Below are 17,826 nucleotides of genomic sequence, written 5' to 3'. Positions count from 1 at the left end.
AGTGTGCACGTGTGTGTTTTCTCATCAGCGCTCTGGGGGAACGCACACAGCTTTTGTGGCAGGTTTGTGAGCTTTAGGAAGGTTAAGTATGTAGTGTGCGTGCTTGTCCTGAGTACACGTGCACGGATGCCACCTAGTACACATGCAAGTGTGTTCCCTGTGCCGCCTGCTGCACGTGTGTAAACGTGTGTGACCCGTGCGTGTGGACGAAAGCCCTTTCCTCCCCGCACCAGGCTGCACGAAGAGGAGAAGACCGGGACGAGGATCTGCCAGAAGCTCAAGCAGTCGAGCTCGCCCTCGCCGCCCGAGGAGCCCCCCGTCCCAAGCGCCACCTCCGTGGAGAAGATGTTCGGGGGCAAGATCGTGACTCGGATATGCTGCCTCCGCTGCCTGAACGTCTCCTCCAGGGAGGAGGCCTTCACGGACCTCTCGCTCGCCTTCCCCCCGCCCGAGCGCTGCCGCCGCCACCACCACCATCACCACCACCGCCGCCGCCGCCTGGGCTCAGTGCTGCTCCCCGCGGAGGACGCCGGCGCCCAGGAGCCAGGCAGCGCCGGGCCTCAGCGGCAGAGGAAGCACTGCATCACGGGGGGCGTCCCCCCCACCATCCTGGACATGGAAGGCCTGGGCCCCCACGGCCTCGGGGGGCAGAGCGGGCAGGAGGAGAAGGTGGAGAGGGGGGAGAGCACAGAGGAGGAGGCGGCGGCGGGAGAGGAGGAGGGGGAGGAGAAGGAGAAGGCGGAGGCAGAGGAGAAGGTGAAGGAGAAGGCGGAGGCGGAGGAGAAGGTGAAGGAGAAGGCGGAGGAGGAGGAGAAGGTGAAGGAGAAGGCGGAGGAGGAGGAGAAGGTGGAGGAGGAGGCGAAGGTGAAGGAGAAGGTGGAGGAGGAGCGAGAGGAGAAGGTGGAGGAGGACAAGGAGAAGGCGATGGAGGAGGAGAGGGAGGCCCAGGACGACGAGGAGGAGGAGGTGAGGGAGAAGGTGAAGGAGGAGAAGGAGGAGGAGGCCCAGGAGGAGAAGGAGGCGGCGGCCGCCGATGGGGAGGAGGCGGCGGCGGCCGGCCCGGGCCCAGGGACCCTCCAGAGTGCTGCGGCCACCTCCGGGGACGGCTCCCGCTCGGTCCTGGACCTGGTCAACTACTTCCTGTCGCCTGAGAGGCTGACGTCGGAGAACCGCTACCACTGCGAGTCGTGCGCATCCCTGCAGGACGCCGAGAAGGTGGTGGAGCTGAGCCAGGGCCCGCGCTACCTCATCCTGACGCTGCTGCGCTTCTCCTTCGACCTGCGCACCATGCGGCGCCGCAAGATCCTGGATGACGTGTCCGTGCCCCTGCTGCTGCGCCTGCCGCTGGCCGGGGGCCGGGGCCAGGCCTATGACCTGTGCAGCGTGGTGGTGCACTCGGGACTGTCCTCCGAGAGCGGCCACTACTACTGCTACGCCCGCGAGGGCGCCGCCCGCCCCGCCCCGGCCCCGGGAGCCGCCGAGCGGCCGGAGCCCGACAACCAGTGGTACCTGTTCAACGACACCCGGGTGTCCTTCTCCTCCTTCGAGTCTGTCAGCAACGTCACCTCCTTCTTCCCCAAGGACACGGCCTACGTGCTCTTCTACCGGCAGCGACCCGAGGAGGGGTCCGAGGCCGAGCCTGGCTCCCCCCGCACCCGGGCAGAGCCCACCCTCCACAAAGACTTGATGGAAGCCATTTCCAAAGACAACATTCTTTTCCTGCAGGTGAGCAGACCCCCACGGGCTTCCAGCAGCCCACTGGCTCCGGTTAAGTGGCTGTTCCTTTCTCAGAGTCTTTTCCTTTTTCCTTTGATCCACTCACCTCACTCAGTGCTGGGGGAAAAAAAAAATCAGTGGGCCAGACAGACCTCCTGCTTTAGAGGGACACACATTCAGTTCAGTTCAATCGCTGTGTCTGACTCTCTGCGACCCCATGTATGGCAGCACGCCAGGCCTCCCTGTCCATCACCAACTCCGGGAGTTCACTCAGACTCACGTCCATCGAGTCGGTGATGCCATCCAGCCATCTCACCCAATGTCGTCCCCTTCTCCTGACTTCCATCTTTCCAGGCATCAGGGTCTTTTCAACACACATTAGGAACAACTGTTTCTTTATTAAGCTGTTGTGTGCTGGAGGGGCTCTGTGAGTGAGTGGTGGATATGAGCGGGTGGGGGAGGCCTTTGGGAGGGTTGCCCTCTCACTGTGCCAACTCCACTCCTAAGAGTCTAGGGTGGCATCAAAGTACTTAGCAACTGGAACAGCCAGGGCTCCGAGCAGCGTGAGGCATGCTGCCGTGAGCAGCTGGGGTGGTCACACCTGGACCCTGGCCAATGGCACCTGGGTGGGGGACACGGTCTGTAGCCAGTGGTGAGAGGTCTCCAGGGCTGGCCCCAGTGCGGCAGGAGGGAGAGCTTTCTCCTCGGCAGAGTCTGTCCCTCCTGCTTTGAGAGGAAGGAGGCCTGCAGAGAGGTCCTGGTGGGGTAGGAGTTGACCTTTGAAGTCTCTGGACTGTCTCCTTCAGGTGACACCTGAGGCCCCTGTCCGCTGTTCAGTCTAGTCAATAGAAGTGAGGTGCTGGGAGAAGTTCAGTCTAGTCAGTGGAAGTGAGTTCCTTTTCTCCAGGGTGCTGGGAGCTTATACTGGGAGGGGAGGAGGAATGGTTTCGAAACCTAGATACAGGATGGCTGTGGGTCCAGCCCTCCCATCCTCCGGCTGAGCAGGAGTATCCCTGGGGGGAAGCTGAGGTGCTCCCTCCCCAGGAGTGAAGCTCCGAAGGGCTGGGTGGCCGCAGCGGCGGGTAGGGACGGTGGGGGGGTGGTGGTGGGTGGTGAAGGGAGCACTCTGGCTTCGGAGCCTACGTTTGAAACCTCCTGCTCCATCCCCATCTGTGTTTCCAGGAGCAGGAGAAGGAGGCGCGGAGCAGGGCAGCCTACATCTCCGCACTCCCCGCGTCCCCGCACTGGCGGAGGGGCTTTGACGACGACAAAGATGAGGACAAAGGCCCTCCCGGGGGCTGCAGCCCTGCAGGTGGCAGCGGTGGTGACTTCCACAGACTGGTCTTCTAATGGGAACCCTCCATCCACCCCCCCGGCCTGCTCGCACTTGTGGGGTGCCACAGCCGACCTCGGGGTGGGGGGCCCAGGTCCCGGGCAGAGGCGCTTGGCCAGGTGGGGTCTGGGGGAGGCTGTGGAGGCAGCCCCTTCCCAGGGCGAGAGCGATGGAGCAGGGGCTGCCAGCCTCAGCCTGGCAGGCACAGAGACTCAGAGGCGGAGGTGAGACCCTCAGGCCCCTTAAGACTTGCACCCGAGTCGTGGTCAGCTTGGATTAGCTGAGATGGACACTCTCTGGGCCTCAGCCCCTGCCCCGTATTTGCCATCAAGCAGCAGTTCCCTTCCAGCTCCTCTCAGACAATCCTGTCTCTATAGTACAGACCCGAGGAGGGTCCCAGCCCCAGCACAAACAAGGGGCTGCGTGTCGCCCCTCCGGCCGCATCGTGCTTCTCCGAGGGGACTGAGGCAATGTGCGTGGGTGCTGACGCTGTCCTCTTGTGAGGAGCGTAGGTGGAAGCAGGCTGGCGTGGGATCAGAGAGGCGCCCCCCCCAGCCCCGCCGACACCGAGCCACAATGCAGAGGGGACGGACGGCCCCTTAGCCCCATCTCCCGCCTCAGTGCCTGAGATCCCCCCCTTCTGGGTACGAGAGTCATTATTTTACTGCAAGTGTGTGTGTGTCTCACGACGTCTGTCCTGAGGGACGCTGGCTGGCTCAGCGCCTCAGCTGTTGGTCACGGTCCCCGGGGCTGGTGGGGGCGGTCTGGTGAGGAGCAGATACTGCCCGCGTTGTGCCCTGACACTGCTGTACCCTTTCTGAACGGAGAGGAGAGAACCAGGGTCTCAAACAGGAATAAAAAGAGGTTCTCTGAAGCCTTCAAAGCTGTCGTTCCTCCCGCTCTAGCCATGGCTTCTTGCGGTCTCTGGGCAGGAAGGCAGGGACACCCCCTTGCCCTGCTGACCTGCGTGCTGCACCAGGGAGGTGAGTGTGCCCTGCACGGAAGTGCTGTGTAAATGTGAGGCCTGGTGGGATGTGCCTGGAATGGGGGGTGGGGTTTGACTCTGGAGAGACGGATGCACAGGCTGGGGCCGCCCGGACAGGACACTGTAGACGGATTCATCGATCAGCTCCAGGCTGCCTGGAGCTCGCGGCTGCTCCCACACTCCTTTCTTACCCCTGATAACCTGGGTGGGTGGGCTCAGGCCAGGAGCAAAGCAGCCTGCAGCCCTCAGGGCCCGCCCATCTGGGAACCTGGCACAGCGACTGCCTGGCCGGGGGCTTCCTGGGCTACAGTGGAAGAGCTGAGCCTTGGCCCCAAAGCCCATGGAGCCCAGAGATTCAGGGACCAGCGCAGGTGGGCTGACAGGTCTGTCAGAGACCGAACGGTCATGCTTAGAACTCACCTCTATGGTCCAGCGCGCCTTTGAAGAAAGATGAGCGGGCAGAGGTTGCTATTACTTCCATTTTACACACCAGGAATACAGATTCCAAGGTGAGGAGGATTTGCACTTGTTCTTACAGCCAGGAAAGGTCCCCAGTCGTCTCCTGTTGAGTGGAAGGTGGAGTGGCCGGGGATGGGGGCGGACTGTCTGGCCGAGGACCGGTGTCCTGTGAAGCCCGCTGCCCACCCCCCGGACGAGGCAGATGCCGCAGCCTCTCTGCTTGCTTCTCACGGACTTTATTGTCATCTAGCTCCGCCACTCCAGTAACAAGGGCCCTGTAAGCTCCAGGCCTGTACCATGTGTCCCGACCGCAAAAACAGGACGCCTGTGAACGCATTCCCATCCCACCCCAGACCTACTCACAGGATAAATACATGTTACAATTTTTTTAAAAGAAAACAATAAATTAATAACTTAAGTGATTAGGCACCAACAGCAATTTGAAAAATTAAATGTCAATTTTAAATGGTAACAGGGCCAGAAACCTAAGAGCGGGCTTCTTCTAGCCCATTTTCTCTTCTTGATAAAGCAATGATTCCATGAAAATGATTCTACATTTCAAGACACGTGTAACCAACAAACACGTAAGAACACACACCACCAAATACACGCCAGCCCCGCAGCAGGCGGCCCACTGGCCCCCCGAAGAGCTCTGAGTTTCGGAAGGCGGCAGCTTGAGCGCTCCTGTGCGCAGCCTCTGACTCTCGCTGTGCGCAGAAGGACGGATGGATGGAGAGAGGAAGGACACACCGACTTCCCTCCTGCCCTGCGCCCTGCTTCCAGCTTCTGGAGCTCCGTTAGAAGGCCGTGGGCAGGGCAGGGTGGGGTGGCCACAGCTGGGGGCCTTAGCCCCGGGGCAGGCTGAGAACCGTTGTGCTTCTGTCCTAGGGATGGGATGCAGTTGAACAGTTTCGAATGTAAAAGTTACTGCAATCAGGTCTAGAGAGGGCACTGGGTTAACTGGCCCTTGAGACAGGTCACAGAGCAGGGAGCAGCCACAGAAGAGGCCTCAGGGCCCAGCTGACCCCACCGAGGTAGGGAAGAGACACAGCTCCCTGCAGGCACTCCTCCCTGCCTTTGACCCCGCAGAGCGGGGGAGCTGGACCGGGAAGGGACAGCTGCTGCTCCTGGGAGCCCCAGGCAGGAGGGGGCTCTGCTGGCTGATGCAGGGCTTCCTTGGGTCTCCGTCCGCGCCAGGCCACCGCACTCCGAGGCGAACTCTGAGCCACCGACGGGAATGTCAGATACCTGGTACCTGGGGCTTTTGAGCCCCACGTCTCTGCCTTCAGCAGTCTCTGCTCCTCTTGTACTTCCTCTGGTCTCTGCTCCCACTTCCACCCTAAGGGTTTGGGGGTTGGAGGAAACAAGAGCTGGAGGGAGGCCTCCCTGGAGGTTAGATTTGAACGCCTCCATCTCTCGGGACTCCAATCAGTCTCACTCTCCTTATGGCACATTCGGAAAGCACTGACATCACTAGGGCACCTGATGATCAATAGGGAGTGATACCGGGAACTGATGCATCCCTACCTGGGCCCACCTGTAGCCTCTGGGGTGGGGGTGGGGGGTACCATTCAAAGCCCTGCCGTATGAGACTGTCTGCAGAGAGCCCTAAAGGGACACAGGGCTGGGCAGTGACCTACCAAACCCTGCCCAGGGTAGGCCACTGCCACCATCACCACTTCAGCTGTGTGAACACCAAGGCCTTGCTGCTGCTGAGGGTCTGGCCTGGGCCCATACTCCCAAAGGTCTCTTGTTCCCAAAGCACAAGTCTCTCCATCTTCCTCCACTGGTGCCCAGACCCACCCTCCTTCCTCTAAAAATCTGACCCTTCCTCCCCTCCGGCCAAGTCAGGCACCCGCTTTTCCTAGAAACCACATTCCCTGATCTGCACTCCTCCCCACTCCTGCCCACACACCAGCCTCCCGGAGAAGCGGCCTTGACTTCTCCGCACATCCCCAGCTTTGAGTCTCTCATGACCATCACCAACGTGTCCTTGTCTTTTTCTTCTCATCGAGCGTGACCTTCTCAAACACACAGTCTGATTAACTCCTGTGTCCTCAGTGTGCAGTCCAGACCTGGCCACAGCAGCCGCTGCCATCACTTAACTGAGTTGATGTGACTAGTACTAGGAGGAGTTCTCACCTGTTGAGACCATCTCTCCCAGGACGGAGTACAGTCAGGCCTCAGGCTGCCGAGGGCGTGAGTGTGTGTGTACACACGCTCACAGGAGCAGAAAGGTGAGCAGTAGCCACCTCCCTTAGGCAGGGTCAGAACTCATTTCTTTTGGAGGAAGAAGGCCTGTTCTCCCCAGGGTAGGATGAAACATCTGGTCTGCCCAGTTGCCTCTGAAACTCTTAAAACCTTTGGCCAAGAACTATAACATGAGTCTCCCTCCCCAGACTTGGGAGAAGGAGCCTGGGGTGATGCCCCCCTTCTGTCCTGGCAGAGGGTGACACCGACCTGGGGGCCTTTCCAGCCTTGCCGTCTCCTGTCCCTGTAGCCAGGCCTGAGCCCTACAGGGCACCTGGGACTCCACAGAGCAATGGGGGGTGACCTGAGCTGACTGTGCACCTGGCCAGGCCCCAACCTTTCCTGGGCCCTGCACAAACCTCAGTCGGAGGGCACAAGCCACCGGCCACCCTGCCACATCCTTGGGGCTCTGTTCTGCCCGCCGTCCGTCAGTCCTGGCAGCTGCCCTCGCCTGCCACCAGGCCAGCTGCTCCCCGACAGCGACGTCACTGCTCCCTCTCTGCTCAGCCTGCGTCTCCGCGGTACTGCCGGGGGCTCTCTCTCCAGCAGGTGCGCTGGGTGGACCTCCCAGAGCCCCCACAGCCCCCACCCCAACTCTCAGCCGCCCCTGCTGCGCCCCCAGTCTTACAGAAGCTCATTTGCTGCGCCGTCTCCATGCCAGTCCCAGGCACCCCCAGGTGCCTCCGCCCAGGCTGTCCCAGGGTGGCCCCTCGGTACTCCCACCCCCGCACGCCCACCCTGCACCCCGCGTCACCCCCCCGCAGCTCCACCGGCCCTCCTCGCCATGCCGGCGCCCCCGCCCCCACCCCGTCGCCCAGCACGGTGCAAGCCTTGTCCAGAGCAGCGCCGGCGGTCTGTCCCGGAAGGCAGAGCCGGCCTGATGCTTCACGGCCCCAGGGGCCCGGCCCCACAGCGTCTGTCTCCCCATCTCCTGGGCTCTGAGCCCCTCTCCGTGTTCTAGGTGGCCGGCCGTCCCCAGCCTCTCCCTCCTTCCACATCGCCCACTCCTGAGAGTGGGGGGCTGCCCCGAAACCCCTGCGGGGCTCCACTGCCCTTCCATGTCTCGGGCTCCAACTCCTCTGTCCCTCAAGACGGCCTCTGACCTTCCTCCGCGGCTCCTCCGCCTTTAGGTGGCCTCGCCCCGCCTCTGCCAAGGAAGACAGGGACGAAGAGGTCCGCGTCCACACTGGCCTGCTGATCCTTGGGTGCCTGGTCAGCGGGACGATGTGGCCTCTTCTGGGACCGAGGCGGGGAGCCCAGTAGCTGGAGGCCGGACGGTGAGGTGAGGAATCCGCCCAGAGCCGTGGCCCCGCCCCCACACGTCCGGTAGATATTCGGGTCTGAAGGGCAGGCGGACGCTTAAGGATGCTTTTTGGCAAGAGCTCTAACTAAGGTAGGATGGCCATTGCTGATAAAAATCAAAGGTGGACCCGGAGAGGGCAGAGGAAGTGCCTCGATCAGGCCCTCGCCTCCCAGGGGGAAGGGGTCAGGGTCCCTGATGCCAAGTGCTTTGAAGGCCAGAGTGGCAGAGGAGAGAGGAGGTGGGCAGGAGGGCGCACTGGAGAGGCGAAGGGCGAGCAGCCAGGCCGGCTCTGCAGAGTGGCCTCCGGGCCCCTCCCTGGCGCGGGCGTCACAGCTTGGCGCCCTTGGAGGGCTCCGAGGACTGCCGCACGTCTGTCCACTCCTGCATGGTGTTCTGCAGGGCCTGGGTCTTCTCCTTGTCCACCTGAACGTAGTCCACCTTCTCGTCGGAAGTGACCGATGACGTGGATGGCTGGGGGACAGGCCAGGGAGGTGAAGGGGCTGTGAGTTACCGTGATGCGGGGAGCAACAGGCGGCTCTTCCCGAGTGGTGTCAGGGGCGAGGAGACGGGCTTCTACCTGCCTCTCCAACCTGTTTTTTCCCCCTCAAAGTGGCCTGTAGAGCCTGACCTCCACCCTGCACCAGCCCTCCTCCTCCTCGATGCCACAGCCTCTGCCAACCCTCTTGCTGTTGCAGTTCTGAGGGAACCCAGGCCCTTCCCTGGGTCCAGGCCTCCACCCACTCCCTGTGGCCCCTTGTCCAGGAGAAGGAATTGGCCGGGCGCCACCAAGCGCCAGCTGCAGGGCTCTGTGGGGGCACGTGGTGAGCACGCACAGCCGCCCTGGGTGGGGGGACTGTGTCAGAGCTTCTGTCTGGACCGGGCAGCTAAGTGTGCTTCCGGGGGTGGGGGCCGGTGTGCTTTTCCCAGGCTGCACCCAGACAGCGCATTCTCAAAGAGCTCACACGACACGGGACATGCGATCCCCACATCTCAGCTCTGTCACGGGTTCACATGTGACCCTGAGTGGACTGTGACTGTGTGTGCCCGCATCTGTCCAATCGCACGGTGAGGGGAGGGACAGGTGGATGGAGGAGGGCCTGTGGGCTCAGGGTGCCTGAGTGCTGAGGCTGAGGGCACATGGGCCCCGTGAGGCTCAGATCTCAGCCCAGCCTGGCCGGACAAGGCCCCTGGCCTCTGGGACCCCCTCCCCCCAGGGCCCCAGGAGCTCGGCAGAACCACCCCCCCACACACTCCCACCCTAGGCACCTTGCGGTGGGGGCTCGGGGAGCTCGGCTGGAAGTCCAGGGCCAGATAATCCACACTGCCAGTGCTCTTCTTAGGCGCTGGGCTGTTGGTGCCGCTGGGAACGGGAGATGCAGACACGGGGTTTTGCTATCACAAAGGAGGGGAAAAACTGTTAGTAACTTCAGAAGTAGACTAACCCACCACCGGGGGAAAAACACACCTCTGGGAGTGAGAGCAGCTAGCTCAGCGAAGGCCTGCTCTGTGCCGGGGACAGCCCGTGTTCCTGTTTAGACCCTCACAGCAATCCTGTAGGCATTATTACTTCTCTTATTATTATTTTTACAATGAATATAAAACTGGTTCAGAGAAGTTAAAGCAACTTGCCAATGGCTGCACAGCTGGTGGGCAGGGAGACGTTCCAGCCTGGGCTGCCCTCGCTGTGCCGCGCCGCCTCCTGCCCGGGCTGTCAGGCCGGGCCTCACCCTCCCTGCCTCCCAGACCGGCCCTTGCTCGCTGCCCTCAGAAGGGAGCCGTGCTCCCTGTGTGCTGGACCAGCCCTGCTTCTCTGGGGCTCCCACCACGGCCTGGAGCGGGGCAGTCACCCCGCAGCAGCCTGGCCCCCAGCCTGTCCTGGCTCCTCAGGGGTCACTAGAGAGGGCCCTCGTCAGCAGGCGGCGCAAAGCCCTGGTCCCCCAGCAGCTCTCAGATGACCCGCTGCAGGGCCAGTCTCCCCAGGGGCCAAGGCCAGCTTGTCTGGCTCTCTCCTGGGGATGCCTTCTCACGAGAAAGGCGACAGTCCTGTGCTGCGCTTCCGTCCCTTCACTTGACGGGTGGGTTCACGCTCTCACTGCGTGTCTCTCACATGTCTGCGTGTCTCTCACATGTCTATGTGTCTCTGTCTCTCACATGTCCGTGTCTGTGTCTCTCACATATCCATGTGTCTATGTCTCTCACATATCCATGTGTCTGTCTCTCACATGTGCGTGTCTGTGTCTCTCACATGTCCATGTGTCTGTGTCTGTGTGTCTCTCACATGTCTATGTGTCTGTATCTCTCACATGTCCGTGTCTATGTGTCTTTCACATGTCTATGTGTCTCTCACATCTCTTGTGTCTCTCACATGTCTGTGTGTGTCTCTCACGTCTGTGTGTCTATGTCTCTCACATGTCTATGTGTCTGTCTCTTACAAGTCCATGTGTCGATGTATCTCTCACGTTTGTGTCTATGTGTCTCTCACATCTCTGTGTCTCTCACGTCTGTGTCTATGTGTCTCTCACATATCCATGTGTCTGTGTGTCTCTCACATGTCTGTCTCTCTCACGTCTGTGTCTGTGTCTCACATGTCTATGTGTCTCTCACATCTGTGTCTCTCACATGTCCGTGTCTATGTGTCTCTCACATATCCATGTGTCTCTCACATGTCCATGTGTCTGTGTCTGTCTCTCACATGTCTGTGTCTGTATCTCTCACGTCTGTGTCTGTCACGTCTGTCTATGTGTCTCTCACATCTCTTGTGTCTCTCACATATCCATGTGTCTGTCTCTCATATGTCTGTCTGTGTGTCTCTCACATGTCTGTGTGTCTCTCACATATCCATGTGTCTGTCTCTCATATGTCTGTGTGTCTGTGTCTCTCACATGTCTGTGTCTCTCACATGTCCTTGTGTCTGTGTCTATGTGTCTCTCACATGTCCCTGTGTCTGTCTCTCACATGTCTGTGTCTGTGTGTCTCTCACATGTCTGTGTGTCTCTCACATATCCATGTGTCTGTCTCTCATATGTCTGTGTGTCTGTGTGTCTCTCACATGTCTGTGTCTCTCACATGTCCTTGTGTCTGTGTCTATGTGTCTCTCACATGTCCATGTGTCTGTCTCTCACATGTCTGTGTGTCTGTGTGTCTCTCACATGTCTGTGTGCCTCTCACATATCCATGTGTCTGTCTCTCATATGTCTGTGTGTCTGTGTGTCTCTCACATGTCTGTCTCTCACATGTCCTTGTGTCTGTGTCTATGTGTCTCTCACATGTCCCTGTGTCTGTCTCTCACATGTCCATGTGTCTATGTGTCTCTCACATGTCTGCACCCTGGGGAATCCCCGTGGCCCACTCTGTGAGGCTCCCCCAACACATGTGCTTTCCTGCCGCGGGGCAGACACTCAGTGGACGCTCATACTCCCATGCCTCCTCCCGGTCATGGGGACAATGGGATGAGGAAATGAGGAGACCTTTTGCCTCCGAAAAGTTTTAACAGGATGGAACAAGGGGGTTAACTTGGGAAGGTGCCCCAGTTTTTCCCTGCAGGCGCCCCTGATGACGATTCTGAAACACTGTCTAACCGCCTGGCCTGTGGACCCTCGTGTGGCCCCCAGGGGACGAGTGCAGGCCTCCAGAGATAGCATTTGGGGTCCTTCGTGGTCTGACTTCTAGTCCAGCCTCCCCGCTGGCCGCCCCCACCTTCAGCCAGAGTTAATGACCGTGACTCTCCATGTCCCCATCCACATGGCCACCTCTGCCCAAGGGCCCCCGTTTGTGCACCCTGCTGTGATCGCCCATCCTGTGGGTGCGCCCCCATAACACCGCCTCTCCAGGGCACTGACCACACTGCCTGGGTCACAGTCGTGAGAGAGGCAGGCCTCCTCTCCTCCCTGAGGGCAGGGACTGCGTCTTCCTCGCCTCTGATGGCGACTCCACAGTAACTGACACGTATGTGCTCCAGACAGACGAGTAGCAGCACAGTGCCCTGGGGCCGGGGCGAGTCAGCGAGCTGGGAAGTGAGGAAGCGCTAGGTGGGCTCCAGGGGTCCCCAGAGGACTCACCATAGGGACGTAGTTCTCTTCACTGTCTCCAGAGTCGGTGCTGGTGATGCTCTGTGTGGAGATGGGGCGGCAGTACTGGGCGGAGCTGGGGCTGAAGGAGTGGCTGTTGAGGGGGAAGACAGGGAGTAAACCCTGGGTACGGCTGGCCTCCTGCCAGGCCCTGGACCCTACACCTCCGGACAGACCTCTGGCCTCCATTATCAGACTAAGATCTGACATGGAGAGGGGACTGTCTTCCCTTCGTTACAGAAGAGGCAGCCAAGCCCTGAGCTATCAGCAGCATCAGGAACGTGGTGACCTGTTCCACTCACCAACCCACTGCCCCGTTCCAAGCTCTCGCGTCCACAGACACTCACATGGCCCTGGACCAAGACCTGGTGACGGGGGACTTGAAGGGGAGCTCGTCGATGACGGTGTTGTTTCTCAGGTCAAGTGGTGTTGGCTTTGCTGCAGCAGGGACAGAAGGTCGATGCATTAGCCAATGATGACAAGGCCACACACACAGACCCTTACACGTAGCACACAAGTGCGTATAAAATCCTTCCTACTCATCCCAGTTATACATGGGGAGGCCCAGGCTATGTGAGGTTATATGATCTTTGCTCGTGAAGTCATATCTTCAGATACCAAATTCTCTATTCCTCACACTGTTCTGACGGCAGCCATACTTTCAGATCTAAAATGGGCACAGGGGCTGGGACAACATTTGCGACTGAGAATGAAAGCAAGAGATGAGATCTGAAACATCATGGAGAAGGCCACTGTGAGCCCCCCGCCTCATCTGGGCCAGGACCGTGGAGCCTTCTACGGAAGAAGGTGAATGTCACAAGGCCCTGAAGGCTCCGATTCAAACGCTGAGCTCTGCATTCTCTGCTGACCAGACCCAAGGGGGCTTCTGTCTGCCCACTGACTCTGCTTCCCTCCTTGAGTCCCTGCCCCTGATGCAGGCCTGCAGAATGAGGTGGAGGCAGACCTAGAACCTGAACTGCAGTTCTTCTTCCTGGTCTAAATGAACCAATGTCTTAGATGCTTTACTTCTGAACAAACCCGGGAAGTAGGCATGACCATCCCCACTTCACAGATATGAAAACCAGAGGCTCAGGGAAGTCACATGATTTCCTCAGCCACACACCTAGGAAGCACATCTACCCGGTTTGAGAGCTCAGTCCTTCCTTTTATAGCAGAGCATATCTTTTAATGGAATACTCTGTCAGTTCTACTTTTTTCAGCCCTAGAGCTAATAAAAATCTCTTATGAGTTGCACTTCATACACTATGAAGCATATTAAGATATATTATCTATGTCCTTCAATGTCTCTAATAGGCATGTTTTAAAAAAATTAATGTATTTATTTTAATTGGAGGCTAATTACTTTACAATACTGTAGTGGTTTTGGCCATACATTGACATGAATCAGCCACGGGTATACATGTGTCCCCCCGTCCCGCACCCTCCTCCCACCTCCCTCCCCACCCTATCCCTCAGGGTCATCCCACTGCACTGCCTTTGAGTGCCCTTTCTCGTGCATCAAACTTGCACTGGTCATCTCTTTTACATGGTAATATACATGTCTCAGTGCTATTCTCTCAAATCATCCTGCCCTAGTCTTCTCGCACAGAGTCCCAAAGTCTGTTCTTTATATCTGTGTCTCTTTTGCTGTCTTGCATATAGGGTCATCATTACCATCTTTATAAATTCCATATATATGTGTTAATATACCGTATTGGTGTTTTTCTTTCTGACTTATTTCACTCTGTAAAATAGACTCCAGCTTCATCCACCTCATTGAAACTGACTCAGATGTTTTATACTTCCCACTTCACAGATGAGAAGTGAGGCACAGGGACAGAGAAGGATTCGTTTACAATCACATGTTAGCAGGTGGAAGGGCTGCAACCTGAATCCATCCTTTAGATCCCTGCACTTCTGCATTCTGGTAGCCAGTCCCTATTGGGATGAATTTGGAGAGAGAGTGTGTAATGTGTGTGTGCGCACACGTGTGTGTGTATTTGGGGTGGTTTAGGCTCCAGAGGCTGTTACTTTCTTGCAAGGCAAGTTTAGGATCCACGGGATCCCTAAATGAACGCACAGTCCCTGAAGAGTGTCCAGAGCTGGGCTGGGGAAACTGTGGACTTACCCTTCCGGTCAGGTTTGAGGTTTCGGTTGACAGGGGGTGGCTGGATCTCACTCCCTCTGCTGGAGCCTCGGTGCAGAGAGAGGGCTGAGGAGGGGTAGCCGAGTGGGTCAAAGTGGTGTGGCCCCGGGCTCATGGGGATGTAGACACTCTGGGAGTTATCACCAGCTCGCTCCAAAGCCAGCAGGGTGGAGGAGCCTGGGTTCATGGGCACGTAGTTGTCCTCGGAATTGGTGCTGTCTGATCGTCCCACGACTGCTTTCGCTGGCTAGGAGTGGAGAGAAATACTGCTGTAACCAGGGAGAGGAAGCAAGAGGGGGCAAGAGAAGACGGAGCTGGGCTCACTGTGAGGCTCTAAGGCAGACGCTGGGAAGACCAGGTAAGAGAGCAGGGGTTAGACAGGAAGAGACGAAGCCTGTGGGTCTCCTCTAGCTTCCACAGTCCCTTGGAGCTTGCTTATAATTTGTGATAAACCTTGTATAAAACATCCACAAGGCTTTCTGGCTGCCTGACCACATCAGAGGACAGCACAGGCCCTGGGTCACAGGTTTTGTTCAGGACCTGCCCCCCCCTCAGGTCCACCCTCATCACTGCAGGTCAGCGGCTCAGGCCCCAGGCAGGGCAAGGAGCCTCTAGGGGGGGCCTCGGCGCTGGCAGGAGAGGCCTGGGTGGGCATGCTTCCCCAGGGCAGCTTTCAGTGTGGCCTCCAGGCTGCAGTGCGGCCACCCCCCTGGCCACAGCCTTCCTCTACCTCCTGCCCTGTCTGCTGGACGCATATACGCCTAAGCTGCTTTTGTGTATGATCTTCCCAGGGAGGCTGAAGGCAGGCCCTTGTCGGCGTAGCTGGGCCCGACACCCAGCAGGGCTGTCATCAACCCCCTCCTGAAGGCGGCCTGGGACGCCGCTCTGACACCATCCTTCTGTTGCTGAGCCTGACTCTGAGCACCACCCCTGCCTGGGGTCTCATCCCGGTGGGACCTCATGGTTAGGGTGCTGCCGGACAGCCACATCCCAGCGCCTGCGTTCCCTGCATTCTAGACCCTCCCTGCTCACCCTCGGTGATGAGCCTTCTTGTCTGGGGCACCTAAGTACACACATTTCTTCCAGACCAGGATACGTGCATCTTTCCAAACACTCAATCCAGGGGTTCTGAACGAGGAAGTGAGGCAGGCTCCTAGGAGGTAGACGCCCAGGCTGTGGTTTCAGTTCCGTAGGCCTGAGCTTTGATCCACCTGAGCTGCCTTAAGGACCCCCTGATTAAACCCCACTCACCAGGAAAGCGCTGACTGCATCGCTCATGGACTCGGCAGACCGGCCGGCACTGTCTCCACCACGCTGCGGGTAGTCGTAGGACTCGCAGGAGGAAGCTACGGCAGAGGAAGGAAGACCCCTGAGAACTCAAGAGTTGGTCCCTGTGCTGACACTTTCCTACACCCTCCCCAGTGTTGCTCAGGATCGTAACTGCTACTCCAGGAGATACCGCTCTCAATTCCTAAGACAAGGTATTGCTTCTACCACATCACCCCTCAACTCACAAATTCCTCCAGTGTTGTTCAGTCGCTAAGTAGTGTCCAACTCTATGGACTGTAGCCCACCAGGCTCCTCTGTCCATGGGATTTCCCAGGCAAGAATAGTGGAGTGGGCTGCCATTTCCTTCCCCAGGGGATCCTCCCGACCCAGGGATCAAACACATGTCTCCTGCACTGGCAAGGAAGCCCAGCTACAGGGTTATTAGCAAGAAACAAAATGAAAGAGATTAATATTATTCTACTTTTTCATCAAACGGAGGAGGTTACATGCAGAGTTGGAATACTCTCAGTGGGAAATAAGCGACAGTAGAATTTAAATACTTCAAATAGATGTTCAGACTTTAACCAGAGATGCAAATGTGGCTTAGAAAATATTTTGTAGATTTAAGTTTAATAGCCTGTTGGTCCACAAAGGTTTGGCTCCAGTTTGGACTAGTCTTCTAAATTTATTTTTGAAATCTTTCATTTGATTTATAAATGAGTAAAAGACTATGATCCAGACCTCTAAACCCCTAATACATTGTAATGTGGTTAACCAAGAATGTTCTCTTTCCTTAGTGAAACAGTAACTTCTCTCAGGCAGGATCTGCTAAACTCTTGCCACTGTGGTGTTCACTAATAGCCTCCAGGGTTGGGGGCCCAACTAGGAAAGGTCTGGGGTGAGAAGATGCCTAAACCTGTGAGCATCCCTGACCTAGGTGGGCCTTAAGCCCCTGTGGCCTCGATGACTGAGAACTCGTACAATGCTGAGTCCCCTGTGCCCCCTCCTTTCCTCCCACCTGCTCTGGGTGCAGCCAGGGCTCACACTGACCTCGGTGAAGCCGGCTGTTGTCCATGGCTGGGAGGGTGTTACGCCTGGGGATGGTGGCGGCGGCAGAGACCGATCTGCTGCCTTCCCCGGCGGGAGGTCTCTGCTGAGGGCTGCCCCACCGAGGTGTGTCTGCCTGACTTGGCTTGGGGGGCCGGGGCGGGGGAGCTATGGCCGAGTCCCCAGGCGTGGCCACTGCCATGGCGTTGTGGTTCTTGTCCAGCGTGAACGTCCTAGGGATCTGGTAGGCCGAGAGCGGGGTGGCCGGAACGTCCACGTTGTCCACCAGGAGGTCCCCAAACTCCCGGCACAGGGTGCTGCTGGGCGTCTTGAAGGTATACACGTCCTCGTTATCTGTTTCGGAGCCGGTGAGGCTGCCCTTGGTGTGGCCGTGGGCAGCCAGGCTCCGGGGGAGGTCGTAGGCACTGTCTCTGAACTCTGTGTTGTGCCGGGTTGGCTTCGGGAGGCTGTAGAAGCCGTGGACTTGACCGCCAACCCCGTTGACACAGTGCCCGTTGCCCTGGGCAAGTTTCTGCACGGCTGTGTCGCTCCTCATGAGGAACGAGGCCCTGGTGCCCTGAGAGAAGCTGGCACTCCTAAGAGACAGAAAGAGGGGGACGCAGGGGTTAGAGGAGGCTGGCAGGAGTGTCCACATCCCGCTGCAGTGATGTGGTGGGGAACAAACACAAGCTGAGGAGGCTGGAGGCCTGAGGCTTATCTGGACACAGTATATCTTCTCTCGGAGTTTCAGTAAATGCATCTGCAAGAATGGGGATTAAAATAATAACTTTGCAGCTTGTTTAGAAATTGGACTCTGGTGCATCTAGAAAGTATGTGTTCAGTGTTAGCCTTTGTCCCGTCCCCTACCCCCACATGGCTGTGATGAGCAGAGGTTGGTCTTACCTCCTCAGACATCAACAAACTACTTGCATCAGCCACATGTTCACCGCTTTAAGTGGCACCGAATATATGCATGTGTATACAAAGGCTGTGAGACAGTGGAAAGAACCCTTAAGTTGGTATCAGAAAACAGCAAACAAGTCATTTTACTCGAGTCTCAGTCTCCCCACTGTAGAACAAGTCAGCTGACATGTTCTAAGTTAAATAGAAGTATTCAAATGTAAGCTATAGATTTATTTTCCATCGTGTTCACTGAGAGGCATTCAGAGGGGAAAATCTCTCTCCAGAAGACTAAAATACTATAGGAAAAATGTTTTCCAGTTTAGGAACTATACTCAGGAGAGGAAAGGT

At 57.8% G+C, this 17,826-nt stretch overlaps 2 protein-coding genes across 2 annotated transcripts in view; one reads left to right on the top strand and one right to left on the bottom strand.

The window, feature by feature from the left end:
* Positions 1–3,923, top strand: part of USP35 (ubiquitin specific peptidase 35) — a 65,964-nt gene extending 62,041 nt beyond the window's left edge. The window contains exons 10-12 of the mRNA XM_018043072.1: positions 234–756; positions 937–1,725; positions 2,899–3,923. Coding sequence (XP_017898561.1) covers positions 234–756; positions 937–1,725; positions 2,899–3,066 — 1,480 coding nt within the window. The 3' untranslated portion in view covers positions 3,067–3,923. The remainder of the gene's footprint in view (positions 1–233; positions 757–936; positions 1,726–2,898) is intronic.
* GAB2 (GRB2 associated binding protein 2) overlaps positions 4,714–17,826 on the bottom strand; it is a 177,938-nt gene continuing 164,825 nt past the window's right edge. The window contains exons 4-10 of the mRNA XM_018043071.1: positions 16,579–17,171; positions 15,511–15,605; positions 14,242–14,506; positions 12,461–12,551; positions 12,105–12,207; positions 9,313–9,438; positions 4,714–8,517 (exon numbers count right to left, since the gene is read on the bottom strand). Of these exons, the coding sequence (XP_017898560.1) occupies positions 8,374–8,517; positions 9,313–9,438; positions 12,105–12,207; positions 12,461–12,551; positions 14,242–14,506; positions 15,511–15,605; positions 16,579–17,171 (1,417 nt within the window). The 3' untranslated portion in view covers positions 4,714–8,373. The remainder of the gene's footprint in view (positions 8,518–9,312; positions 9,439–12,104; positions 12,208–12,460; positions 12,552–14,241; positions 14,507–15,510; positions 15,606–16,578; positions 17,172–17,826) is intronic.

This window comes from Capra hircus, chromosome 29 (genome assembly GCF_001704415.2).
Source record: "Capra hircus breed San Clemente chromosome 29, ASM170441v1, whole genome shotgun sequence".
NCBI classification, from domain to species: Eukaryota; Metazoa; Chordata; class Mammalia; order Artiodactyla; family Bovidae; genus Capra; species Capra hircus.
This window is presented reverse-complemented; position numbering and strand designations above follow the sequence as displayed.